A 13,849-nucleotide genomic window follows, 5' to 3' on the forward strand; every position below is an offset into this window, starting at 1 on the left:
TCCTATACTGCTTGTAACTCCAGAATGTCATTGTGCTACTGTATAAGTACAAAATTAATTTTCGTTCACGAAATCTTTCGTTATGTCACTCCACCAGCAGGCTTGTTACGTACTAAATTTCGTTTTGGTCAAGGTCTGTCACCCCGAACGCTTAGAAGAAAAACTTCAGTTTGGTACAAACTTTAGTTATTTCGTGCCCCCTACCGAATATAGCGAAAGTTAATTCCAGGGAACACTGTGACGATAACGGTCGGACATTGGACATTTTCCCACCATTTTCGATTCGAATCCGGCTCTTTTTTTCTTGAACGGACAATTTGTCCGATCGAAATTCAGAAATTGCGTCGCTGGGAAAGAGAACGGCTGAGGACAATGGCGCTCTGCCTGGGAAGAAGTCTCACGAAGTTGGAGCAGCAACCCGTGACAAGTGGGTTTTACAGCAAGAGAGGGAGCTGTCCACGTCGGTGTAGCTCCAGTTTGAGCGCAGCAAACGATGGAGAAGGAGTTTTGAAATGAAAATTTTTTCTTCGCTTTCTCGCTAGGAACTATTCCGCGAGGCGCTTGTACGATCCGAAATATTGAAAACGTCTGTGTTCCAGGGAAAAAAAGTCGTGAGAAATGTACCAGCTTGCGATATGCCTCTATCGAAAGGAGAAGTCTTCTGCAAATCCAGTCAAATACGCTCCTGTCGCACAGGCACTGTGCAAGATCGACGGAGCAACAGCAGCGAAAGTTAGTCAGAAATTCAACGTCGCGAAGAATCCAAGTGCTGTTCAAAGAGCCATCGCGTTTGCAAAGATGGGAGCCTTCAGCCAACTCGAGTAGTGACATGTTGTCCACCTTGGAGCTGGGAACAGGAACGGGCAAGCAGGTGCCCACTTTGTATTTTGTTGACTGCGTAAAAAAAGTATGTTTTTGATCTGTCACTGAAAAACCAGCTCAAATACGAAATTTGCAAAAACACTGCACGTTCACAGTCACTATGCTTGCTGCACAAAGCACAGAGATTTGAATCAGTGTTACAATACTTGAGATCTGTGTGATGATCGCACATGTACTTGATGTGCGCCGTGTTGTCGCGAAGATAATTATGAGTACCAGACTTGTGCCACAAAATCTGCCAAATCACAGTGTCCGCACATGTCCGACCGGTTCCAGAAGTGGCAGGACATTGTGTCAGAGCAATTTCGAAATCTTATCGTGTTACCTGAATTCCAAACGAAAATTTGTAAGCTGCGAAGTCCGTTTCACACGCGCGCGCGTGCGGGAAACAGCACATGCTACATGCATGACATGCTGAAAACAGCACATGCTACATGCATACAGCACATGCTACATGCATACAGCACATGCTACACCTGTTGTCAGTGGTGGCGGCGGTGGCGGCGGTGGTGGTGGCGGTGGTGGCGGCGGCGACGGGGTAGGTAGTGGAGGCTCGAGCGACGAAGGATGGACCACGATAGCGGGAGTCGGCTTCATAAATGATACATGCCTAAATACCTGCTGGCCTGTGACTGGATGGGTGATGACCACGGGGGAGCCCGTCACCTCGTCCACAGTTATGGGTTGGGATCCCAGATCGAGTCGAGCTTGTTGTGCTGCCGTTCGTTCTTGGGCAGAACTTGTTGACCCGGCTTGAGGGTGATGGTCGAAGCCGGTTGTGCACTGCGATGTTGGTTCACCGCCTCGCATTGGCGGGCGTGGAACGCATGCTCCTTGTTTGCCGTGACGGTCGCATCTGGTGCTGGGGCCTGCACAGGCTGGGGAGAGTGTCAAGGATGCTGCCGCCAAACATGACGGTAGCTGGAGCCAGGCCTCTGGTGGGGTGGGGAGTGCTGCGGTGTGCGAGTAGCCACTCGTCAAGTGCAGTACGCAAATCTCGGCTATCCAGTTGGGCAGCGTGGAGGACCTTGCCGATCGTTCGATTGTTGTCCCACATGCCTGTCTGCAGTGACAGCAGCACGGCCTGGAGCGTTGAGTCTGCTCGAGTTGCGGCTTGGATGTCAGACAAGAGGAGGGCGTTGAGAACAGAGGACTGTGCGATGGCATTGATATAGGCAGTGTCATCCTCCTCACCAACGTTAGGCAGGGGAGGATGTGGCTGAGGGCGACGCCTCAAGACGTCTGCTGGGTTGGTAGGGCCAGATTCATACACCAGCTTGGAGTGGAGGTCTTGGATGCGGGGTGGAGGTCGTGGAGACGGGCAAAGCAGCTGTAGAAGGGGCTTGTGGTCGGTGTGGACCGTGAAGCCGGGGTCGCCGCTGAGGAAATGGGAGAAGCGCAAGCAGCCGTACTTCACGCCGAGGGCTTCGCGTTCCGTTGGTCGTAAAACTGCATGCCGAAACTCAGTAAAAATGTGTACTTCGAAAACTCGAAAAAGTACCCGCGTAACCTTTACAAAACCGGTCTTAAACCGGTTAATCGGACTAACTGTCTGAGCCCTAGTGTTTTTCAAACTCGACCTGCAACACTTTGGCGAGGTCGTCGAATGGTGTCCCTGTGTTGCTGAGAGTGGGCACGAGTTGCTGGATGTCTTCTCCTCCCAGGTACTGGAGTAGCCCACACTGTTGGTCGTCATCGCCAATTTTGGACGCAGCAAGATAAAGTTTGAAAGTCCGTGTCCAGGCGGGCCAGCGTGTGGCGGCATCGTAGAGGGAGACATAAATTGGAAAGGTCCAGGGGCAGAATGGCGGTGGTCAGTCACCCATGCTCGCCGCGGAGGAACGAAATAGCTCGCAGCGCCAATGTAGTATTCTTTATTTCTTCAGTCCAAAACAACAAGAGTCCAGACTCAACTCATGCACAGCTGTCATGACCAGGGTCAGACTCTCGTCGTGAAAACGACCATGCATTGAGTTCAGCAAGTCAAAAGCTGGGCTCCGAAATATTCTAGAGTTCTGTAAGAACCATTATAAGTCCTGTGAAGGATTTGGCACTTTCGTTAGTAGAGCAATCATGACTTACAACTCGTGGCCTAGAGCCGCAAAGTGTGGTCGTACGTCGGCCACACCTTCAGTACAAGTCGTCAGTATTGTGCCCGCTACACTGTTGAGCTTGAGGGGACCGCGCTTAGTCCTGCAAGGGAGCTGATACCTTTGTTAGTTGAGCAAGAGTTGCGCCTCTTCTCGTGTCGTAAGACACAATGGGTCGACGGTACTTCGCGTACTCTAGACCCCAGGCCTGTTGGAGGGAACGCGGCATTGCCGTCTGCTGCTATGTTTGGGGAAGAACCCATATTGGGTGAAGCCACAAGAATGACACAGCTACGCTTCCCGCCTGCTGCAATGCATCCCAGCCCACCAGATCGTGGACCAAGATCATGCCAGCATTTGGAGATCAGTAATATTCATATTTGGGTGAGCGGGCGTATTGATCGTTGTACTACATTCTAGTTTGGCTGATTGCACCACTGGTTGAACTGTAGCAACAATAATTACGCATTCTTGCCGCTGTATGCTTTTGATCACATAATGTAGCATATAATTATAAGGAGCTGTTTTGCCAACATTCATCCTCAACTCTCGGGAAGCGCACTACTCCCTCGATTCACTCTCAATTCTGAGAGAGTCACTCCGACTCTCTCCTGCTTTGGGTCTTTGACTCATCATGCTTGATCTTTCGATCTAGTACTGCAATGGTTCAATAAGCACTGGGATTAGAAACCTGTCGTTCTGTGTGAGCTAGCTAACTTGGATGGCGACTATATTGATCGTCTACCTGGGTAGCCACTAGACTGAGCTAAGCCAGGTCACAAACCCGCCAACACGCGGCTTTGACACAGTCACTAAAAGCCACGAAGTCTGTTTCATGCGCGCGCTCGGGAAACAGCACATGCTACATGAATGACATAACACGATGTACTGTGATAGGTGTATTTATGCTACGACCTGTACATAGTCACTATTCGTATTTCCCGCTCGTTTCCCTTGGCAATGAGAGCCACTCACATACAGAAGAGCGCATGCTCCAGTGGGTCTCCAGTTCTGTTCTAGTCTTGAGTTGCCGTTGTCCTGTTCTCCGTCTTGTCTACACTCAATTGTCGAAATACTTCAATAATTCAATACTATAAAACCCCTGTGTTCTGGTGTGAGGGGACATTGTTTAGCCGGGAAAACCCCTGTGTTCTGGTGTGAGGGGACATCGTTTAGCCGGGAAAACCCCTGTGTTCTGGTGTGAGGGGACATCTTTTAGCCGGAACCACCCCTGTGTTCTGGTGTGAGGGGACATCGTTTAGCCGGGAAAACTCCTGTGTTCTGGTGTGAGGGGACATCGTTTAGCCGGGAAAACCCCTGTGTTCTGATGTGAGGGGACATCTTTTAGCCGGAACCACCCCTGTGTTCTGGTGTGAGGGGACATCGTTTAGCCGGGAAAACCCCTGTGTTCTGGTGTGAGGGGACATCTTTTAGCCGGAACCACCCCTGTGTTCTGGTGTGAGGGGACATCGTTTAGCCGGGAAAACCCCTGTGTTCTGGTGTGAGGGGACATCGTTTAGCCGGGAAAACCCCTGTGTTCTGGCGTGGGGGGACATCGTTTAGCCGGGAGCTAACAGTACTACTACATACAGAAGAGCGCATGCTCCAGTGGGGCCACAGCACGTATGTAGAGGTGAACACCACAGTCGTCCGTGTTGGATCTTCACCACATCATTATATGTTGCCAACAACATCTTTTGCATTTTTGCTATCAGGTTCCGACAAAAGTAAATAACCTCCTGAGAATAAATAACCTCCCAAGAATAAATAACCTCTGAAGAATTAATAATCTCCCAAGAGTAATTAACCTCCCAAGAGTGCCATAGGGACGTGACATTTTCTTTGGGGGGGGGGGGGGGGTTGTAGATTCAAGTTACTTCCTCCGCTAAGCAAAACTTTGTTGCATTTTTACAGTTCAGTCCAAAGCATTTTATGGCTACCAACGAGCTTTGCAAAGTGGAAAACAAAGCAGCATATGAGAGATAGTTATTTACAGATGTCACATAGCTCGTTAAAGCAGTCCAGCTTCACTCTTCGTCTGAATCTGATGACGACTCACTCCTTGATGACATTGAGTCGGCATCCTCGCTGACGTTCGCCTCCAGCGCTGCCAGCTTTTGTTCCGCAGCGTTTACAAGTTTCCGATACACGATTTGATCGTGCAGATCGCCAAGTTCTTCGCTCGAATTGTGAGCTTGACGACCTCCACGGTTGCGCTGATAGTTGTCGTCTCCACCGCTCAGACTTTCCAGAATGCCATGAAAGGAGTCATACAGACACAAGTGACACAACCAAATGCTTCTCATCTTGGCAGCGGGGAACTCGTGCCAGCACGTTTACACAGCCTGCACAAGCTCCTTTCTGGTTTCCTTCGCCACGAGTGACACGTCTGTCTTCAGGCTGTGGAAGAACGTCAAGTCGTCAACGTTGAGATCGGGACTATGCGCCGGCTGAACGACAACCTGAACGTCAAACCCTTTTGCTCCCCCCCCCCCCCCCGCGCTGCAAACACATGTGCATTGATTTATTTTGGCTGTGTGCGGACGCGCACCATCGTGCTGGTACAGCAGTGGCTGGCCGGCTTCTGGGCACTTCTCCGAGCCACGCGGTCTTTCAAACTGTTTCTCATTTTCGCACTTCGGCGTCAGGTGGCTGGGGTTGTGTTCTGGTGACACTGATCCTGTCGAGAAACGGTTATGCTTCGCCGATTTTTTCAAGGACTACACGCTTTTGGGAGGTTCAAAAGCCTGTCAGAACAATGGACGATACAACAGCTACCCTATGTAGGGGATAGCTCACTGAATTGTGTGTCTAATGTCGACAGAAACATCATGACAAGAACACACAAAAAACGCAACGAAGTTTTGCTTAAAGGAGGCAGTAGCTGTACGTCGAAATCTGTTATATTCACTTTATTCAGTATGTGTACCTTGTTATCTGCACTTGTTTGTCTGTCAGTCCGCATAACTTGTGTCCTATTGTTCTTCATTATTTCTTCTAAAATTGTGATTGCGTTAAATTCATGATTTATTCAATATCTCCTGGCGTGTTGCCATAATGACTACTGCAAATAATGTTCATGAAATGCACGAATATTCTATGAATATTGTGTGCCTCTGTCCGTGAGTCGTGAGTATGGCTCAGTTTCTGTGTATTTGTGCTTATATAACTGCACATGCATTGTGCAGGTGTTTGGAGGTCTGGATTTCAGTCGTCGTGATTTGATGGCACTGAACATCCAGCGTGCTCGGGATCATGGTCTGCCTGACTATAACACGGCAAGAATGAGCTTCGGTTTGCCTCGTGTAAACAGCTACAGGGAGATCAATCCAACGATCTTCGATAACTTTGAGGGAGCCGACACTACTTATTCAACCACCAGAGATGTGCGTAATATAAACAGGCCATATAGATTGTTGATGCATGCAAGAGGTAGATATATATACAAGTATATGTACTGTAAAACATGTAATTTTAGGTGCATTAATATTTCGGTGCCAGAGACCTGCCAGGTTTCAGGTGTAATGTAGAATTAGGTGACCAGTGTTCCTTTCACATACAGTGCATACTCTAGTGCCGTTTAGGTGTAATTTAAATTTAGGTGCCTGGTTTCTCTACCGAAATCACCGAAATTAAAGTTACACTGAAAATTGCATGTTTTACAGTATGTGTGTGTGTGTGTGTGTGTGTGTGTGTGCGTGCGTGTGTGTGTGTGTGTGTGCGTGTGTGTGTGTGTGTGTGCGTGTGCGTGTGTGTGTGCATGCGTGCGTGTGTGTGCTCTCGCCCAGGAAAAATTGAAATTAGAGTGCAAAATCCTGCCGATGATTCTGGGCACTTTTGGCATTGTGTTAAAAAAATGTGGTCCGGCCAGAGTCGGACCCGCCGGACCGGCTGCTACGCCCCTGAGTTGTGGTACATCAGCGCAAAAAAATAAGGGCGGATGGTCTCTATATTGGTCTGGGGGGGGGGGGGGCAAGGGGGCAGGGAGATGCTTCATGTTGCAAAGATCTGGGAGATTTCCCTCTGACTGCTAAATTTGGCTCATTTGCAATAATTATGGTGGAGTGTGGTGCTAGCGAGTAGCAAAGTAGCAAGGCATGAAGCTAACATTTGTTTTTTTAACATTGGTTTGCACTTGACCGGTGTTCCAGGCCATTAGACGACTTGAAAGCCTGCACAACAACTTCACCAACCAACCTAGCAATGTCAGTATCGATACTGTGGATATCTGGTCTGGTGGTCTGCTGGAGACTGTCGACGGGCCGGGACCACTGTTCTCGGCTGTTATCCTTGATCAGTTCCTGCGTATCCGTGAAGGAGACCGATTCTGGTTTGAGAATCAACAGAACGGGTAGGTGTATACTTACAAAACTCATTTTGTAACATTTTTTCCATTAAAACACGTTAGACATGAAATCTGTCATTGCTCAGTGAGTAAGGTGATGAGTAGGTGGCACTAACAGACACCACACTAAGCGTAGGCTCAGTATTGCACGTTGTACCGTGAGAGGCAATTCGGGCAGGCATAGTGGGATGGTCTAAGACCATGATTGAGAAACAGAGGGTACCATGTTCAAGTCCTGCTTGGAAGCGGAAGGATTTTTTCCAGCCGTGCTGCGACCCACAGTTAATTGGGAACTCGTGGCCTGGCACGAGGAAAACATGGATGCAGTGAATGGGATTTTCGGTCTTTGACCACATGCTGGTGAGCTGATCTTCTCACCTCCCACCGCTTAAGAAGCTGCATCTGCGTCTTGATCCTTGAAGGGTGGTGGCGTTCCTACGGATGCGGAAAACTCGGCCTCTATATAGAGAAACCCGGCGAGTCTCACGCGAACCGTGAAATTTTGTTTGTGTGTCAATATATGTGCTATGTATTAAAACAGAAAGAAAACATTGCGTCACTCACACTTTTCAAGTAATACGCAAGCACCATCACGTTCATCCACACAGTATCACATTCATCTGCCAATACCTTTCTCACATACATGTACACTGGTATTAGTTTAGTCCCACAACCTGCGATAAAATGATTAGCTGTAGCACCTACTCCACTTTTATGTTTGTGTATCTATGTCATTCGGATCTTCCCAAGTAGTTGTACATTGTACTGTTGAGATACCGAATTCAAATCAATACCAATACCAATACCACAATAGTCACACAGGCTCGGACACTTGGGTGTAGACATTACTTTTTTTGTACTTGCTGGCTGCTGTAATCCTGTTCTACCTAAAACCATATTACCTAGCTACAGTGAAACTTGTCTAAGGCGACCCCTCAAGGGATGAGAAAAAGTTGTCACCGTGGGCAGGTGGTCTTCTTATCGAGGTTCAATGGCGCGTGACCATATCCACACGTGATACATCATTTTGGTCAGTGTATCACAGTGCACACAGCTATGCTACTCTTACTCTTTTTATCTAGCACGACTCATGTGCCTGGGGTCCTCAGACCTGTTATGTCAAGTGTCGTGCATGCATCATGCACATCTACACTTCCTGCACTGGTGTGTAAATCTACCATGCATGGTGCACCATGCAATGCATACATTTACATGTACTAGCACTGTGCAACGCGGTCGCGGGTGGGTGGTCGTTGGTCGCGTTGAGCGAGTGGTCGCCTTATCCGAGCTGTTTTGAATATGAATGCGTCCGTGACAAGGAAATGTGGTCGCCATGGTCGAGTGGTCGCCATATCCGAGTGGTCGCCATTACAGGTTTTACTGTACAAAAGTTTTTTTTTTTAATTATTCTATTTTTATGTGACGGAGTTCCACTGATGAGTCACGAGAAAACGTTATGGAACTTAACTTTCTTCATTATGTTCCTGTTGTTATGAGTGCACAATTGATGTTATTTATTGCCCTTTCAAATCTATCCCATTAATTTGCAGACTCTTCAATCAGGAGCAGATTGCTACGATCAGGGCAGTGTCATTCAAGGATGTCCTGGTGCGCATCATGCGCGCCTCTTGGTTCAACAGCTCCATGTTGACACGCAACCCGTTCAGGTACGACGGCCCAAAAGACGAGGACTATCCTCTTTTCAGAAAACAGGGCTGCAGACCGTACTATGAGTACAATGTCCGTAACCTTGCCCGGTTCGTGGAGCCTTGCTCGCCGCTGCAGGAAGCAGTTCGGTACACGTCGAGAAGTGAGGGTCCGGCAAACATCCCGGTCTGTTCAGCCGGGAGCACGACAACTACGCTGTCAGTGGGTACGACCATGTCTCCGCTAGGCCAGAGCTGGCATTTGCGCGTCATCAGCTTGGGTGTACTCATCGGTACTGGACATTGGTTTGTAGTCCAGTTCCTATTCTCAGCAGAAGTCGCCTTCTAAAACCCCATCTAGCATTCAATCATTCTACTATCAGTCAGTGTGCTTGCAACCAGGGGGCAGAAACCTTGTATTTTACTTCTCCCTGATGGCAATCAGGTGCATGGAGTAGTAAAATACCAGCATTTTACAACTCCTTGGTTGCAAACTTGCAATGCACAATAAGTCACATGAGCGACACGGCTTATACTGCCACTCACACAATTAGACATGATGCACTAGTGAGTCATTTCCCTGGCTCCAATTCTGCATTGCACCCTAGATAGAAACAGCTGAAACTGGTACGGTACTCATGATACACGCGTAGGCTAACTACAAGTAGGCCTCACCGGAGTGCCTTTGAAGTTGAGCTACGAGAATACATGCTCCTAGAATAATAATACTGCATGTTTTGCAGCCTTCTTTCATCTATTATTATAGTATAAACATTTTGCTCAAGCCTCTACAATTCTCTAGTTTGTTTCTTCTGATGCCTACGTATAATTTGCTCTTTCCACCAGCGCCTCCGGTTGCCTTATGAGGAGATACCCCGGTAAAACGGGGAAAGCTAGGCGTGATCGTGATGGAACGCAAGTGAGATCAGTGCAGCTGCCACAAAGAATGTGGGTCGAGTCCGTGTGTGTGTGGGGGGGGGGGGGGGGATGATTGAGGAAACAAGTAGAGCAAGTAGAGTTTTAAGTGGGATATTTGGCGTTCTATTTGCTACAATTTGTCAATCCCACTCGCAAAGGATGCCTCAAATTCTCATGCTTCATGAGTGAGCCTCCTGAGCTGGGTGGTTATTACATTTGTACTTACTATAATTTACGTGTCCATGTACATGTACATGTAGATTGTTCTGCCCATTGTACCAGCAAACAGGATGAAGGGGGAGGTGGTGGGGCATACGCCCAAACTCAACTAAGACTCTAAACACGACTACACAACTGGCTCTGCACTAGGCCTGGGCGGATAATGCTAGCATTATATACATGTACATGTAATTAAAAAGCTTACGTGGAGATAAGTAATCCTTCTGATGAGATGGCCACGAAAACGTTCAAGGAACAAGCTTCTATACATGAAAACAAGTGTTGCTAATGCCGTAATGGTGTTTGTACTGAGTGCGCAGCTTACTCTATGACTAGGTATTGCGTTAATTTATACATGTACCGTAAGTAGCAGTATAGTCACGGTGCGATTTGCAACGAGCATTATGCTAGCATTATAACACTACATTTCCACAAAAGTGGCATTAGACACAAAATATGGAAGTTTTGGCCACTGCAAGTCAAATGTGGGGTGGGTCCCCGGGGGAGCAGCTGATGTTTGTACAGTCATGTAGCATTAGTGCATTGGCTATGGCGGGAGGGCGGCCGAACTAAGCCATTTTCCATGCATACTATTGCGGTTTTGCTGGCATTATAGAGCAATAGCAGCATAAAATTAGCATTATGTTTATGATCACGATTTTCTAGCATTTCCCATGCCGTCTTAAGTAGAACGACGTATACGAAACGTGCACAATACTGCCAACCAAGCCATTTTTCCATACTTACTACCAAGAGTAGATAAACAAAAGTGTGCAACTCCGGATCCGAGTCTCCTGCACAATCTGCAGATACCCCCGCCCACAGCGGAATTTTTTGTTGACGTCACCTTTTTTCAGAGAAACGCGCAGTTTGCCGCAGAGCAATGTGAGAGCACGTGCTGGACACCGACCTTGTAGTGTAAAGCCCGGCCAAGAGCACGAGGGAAAACTTTCCGAAAGACTCGCAGCGCGTGCGTCGTCGAAAAGATTACGTCAACAAAAAATTCCGCCGTGGGCCAACCCATCCGCGAGTTGCACACTCTTGAGTCTTGTTTATCTCCTCTTGTTACTACTGATGATTTTTTTGGCATTACAGAGGAACAGCAGCTTTATAAGTAGCATTATGAATTTTTCTGGCATTGCTATTAGCATTATCCCGCGAAATAACTAGCATTATCCGCCCAGGCCTACAGTCTGCACTCTGCGCAGCGGGTAAGACCAAGACTGCAAGAGTCCGCATGTGGCCACAGTAGCTGCCAATTCCTGGTTACCATGACTACTGTGAAGACCATAGTAGCATGACCAAGACAGAGCACAATCATGTACAGTGTACATCATGCCATTCATGGACTCTTGCAAAGCAGACCACAAACTACTGCATTTCTAATGCTAATAATAGTAATGGGAACTTGGTTTGCACGCCTGGCGTCTTTTTTCGTGATTTGAGTACTGTCTTGCATAAAATTGTTTTCTTTCTTTTGGTGTTGTGTTCTAATTCTTCATGATGGTATTATTGAATTGTATTTTGTTTGCCCGTTGTTAGGATAGGAATGCATACATCTGATGATAATTATAATAACACATGTACTTGTACTTGACTTATAACACCGGCCGCACCCTCTACCCTCGTTTGCATGCCCTACTAATACGATACTCCACGCTGTATCCATGACTGTATTGTTCCCACACACTAGGTTGACCTGTAACATGTCTCTACTAGTGGTAACAGCTTACATACACGTATGGAAGGCCGACGCGCGAGACATGATACATGTTGTTGATGTTGTTTCTTTATTTGAATTCGCTAAAACCAAACGGACAGAATTGTCCACTGACAAGGGAGCAAATGATGAGCGTAATAATCACTATGCATCAAAACATCTCAGGGCAAAATGAGACAGACTATATTAAAGGAGGGTTTGCACAACACTTGTACATAAAGGGGAGTACGAGAACGAAGGCGCGGCAGAAGTCGAAGCAAGAAAGCAATCAACGCCAGAGATGTTTTTGTCCACCAAAAACAGAGAGAGAGCGAGCGAGCGAGCGAGAGAGAGAGAGAGAGAGAGAGAGAGAGAGAGAGAGAGAGAGAGAGAGAGAGAGAGAGAGAGAGAGAGAGAGAGAGAGAGAGAGAGAGAGAGAGAGAGAGAGAGAGAGAGAGAGAGAGAGAGAGAGAGAGAGAGAGAGAGAGAGAGAGAGAGAGAGAGAGAGAGAGAGAGAGAGAGAGAGAGAGAGAGAGAGAGAGAGAGAGAGAGAGAGAGAGAGAGAGAGAGAGAGAGAGAGAGAGAGAGAGAGAGAGAGAGAGAGAGAGAGAGAGAGAGAGAGAGAGAGAGAGAGAGAGAGAGAGAGAGAGAGAGAGAGAGAGAGAGAGAGAGAGAGAGAGAGAGAGAGAGAGAGAGAGAGAGAGAGAGAGAGGAGAGAGAGAGAGAGAGAGAGAGAGAGAGAGAGGAGGAGAGGAGAGAGAGAGAGAGAGAGAGAGAGAGAGAGAGAGAGAGAGAGAGAGAGAGAGAGAGGAGAGAGAGAGAGAGAGAGAGAGAGAGAGAGAGAAAGAGAGAGAGAGAGAGAGAGAGAAAAGAAAGAGAGAGAGAGAGAGAGAGAGAGAGAGAGAGAGGGAAAAAGAGAGAGAGAGAGAGAGAGAAGAACTAACAAATGAGCTGAGACCTCTACAACAGGGCTTTACGTCTGAAAACAACCGCACGAATTAACAAGCAGGTTGTCAGAGAAACAGGGAGAGAGACGGGCAGGCAGGCCAACAGACAGGCATAATTATAATGAAAATATAGCGATAGTGATCCGTCTGACCTCAAAGGTTCGTGCTGTGTGGAACAGCAGCGGTGCGAAATTGGGCCGGGGGCGGTATGGCCCGTAAATCGCTGGGCAATGCATTCCAGAGCCTAGCTCCTTGGAACGCGAGACAACCCTTACCCAGCTCAGTGCGGGTTGGCGGTGGTCTTATTATACTAGTACAATCATGTAGATGATTGCAGCCGAGTAGAAGCACCACTGGTTGGTAGCAACAGCACTCGCAGTGTGGGGCTAGCATGGGAGTAGCGGCAGCGCCAAACCAGGAAGATGAGCTTCTGGATGAAGATCTCCGGACACGGTAGGCGCCGAGTTGGACTAGCAGGTTTCTGGCAGAGGTGCGCGGCGCGGCGAGCATCCGTAAACAGCTCGAGCCGCACGATTCTGCAGAACTTGGAGACGGTCCAGGTGCTTACCCACCAGCGATGCTGCACCTGCATACATTGCATTCTCAGAAAAATACAATGGAACTAAAGTAAATATCGATATTTTTTTCAAGACGATGTTAATTTTGTTCATTTCTCCCCAGACCCCTCCCTCCCCAGTCCCCCCTCAAAACGAACATACACATGTTTATGCAAGGGATCGATATTTTTAAAATGAAGTTCAATTTCATCATGAAACGTGACCAGCTGCAACTCTAATTTCACCATACACCTAGGTTTATGTTGCCGCGGTCGCACAACCTTGCCATGGTTATGCTCACGAGGTTGACTTTCACTTTGTGTACAATGTAGGTCATAAACTACATGTTCGAACAGTGCCTGTCCATAGATAGAGTTCGATATTTTTTCTCAAAGACGAGACGAACAGGGCCAAACCCCCCCCCCCCCAAACGAACGAATATCTTCTCTAAAAAAACATCGATATTTGTGGACGACCCCTAAATAATAATTATTGTACAATGTCATGTACATGTACAAATGTACGTACTGTTCATGTACATGACAT

At 47.7% G+C, this 13,849-nt stretch overlaps 1 protein-coding gene across 1 annotated transcript; it reads left to right on the forward strand.

Moving 5' to 3' along the window:
- Positions 1–6,112: 6,112 nt before the first annotated feature.
- Positions 6,113–9,866, forward strand: LOC135804886 (dual oxidase 1-like). The gene is made up of 3 exons (XM_065318856.1): positions 6,113–6,358; positions 7,124–7,323; positions 8,868–9,866. The coding sequence occupies exons 1-3, from the start codon at positions 6,197–6,199 to the stop codon at positions 9,310–9,312; spliced, it is 807 nt and encodes a 268-aa protein (XP_065174928.1). The 5' UTR covers positions 6,113–6,196; the 3' UTR covers positions 9,313–9,866.
- Positions 9,867–13,849: the final 3,983 nt, after the last annotated feature.

This window comes from Sycon ciliatum, chromosome 1, assembly GCF_964019385.1.
Source record: "Sycon ciliatum chromosome 1, ocSycCili1.1, whole genome shotgun sequence".
NCBI classification, from domain to species: domain Eukaryota; kingdom Metazoa; phylum Porifera; class Calcarea; order Leucosolenida; family Sycettidae; genus Sycon; species Sycon ciliatum.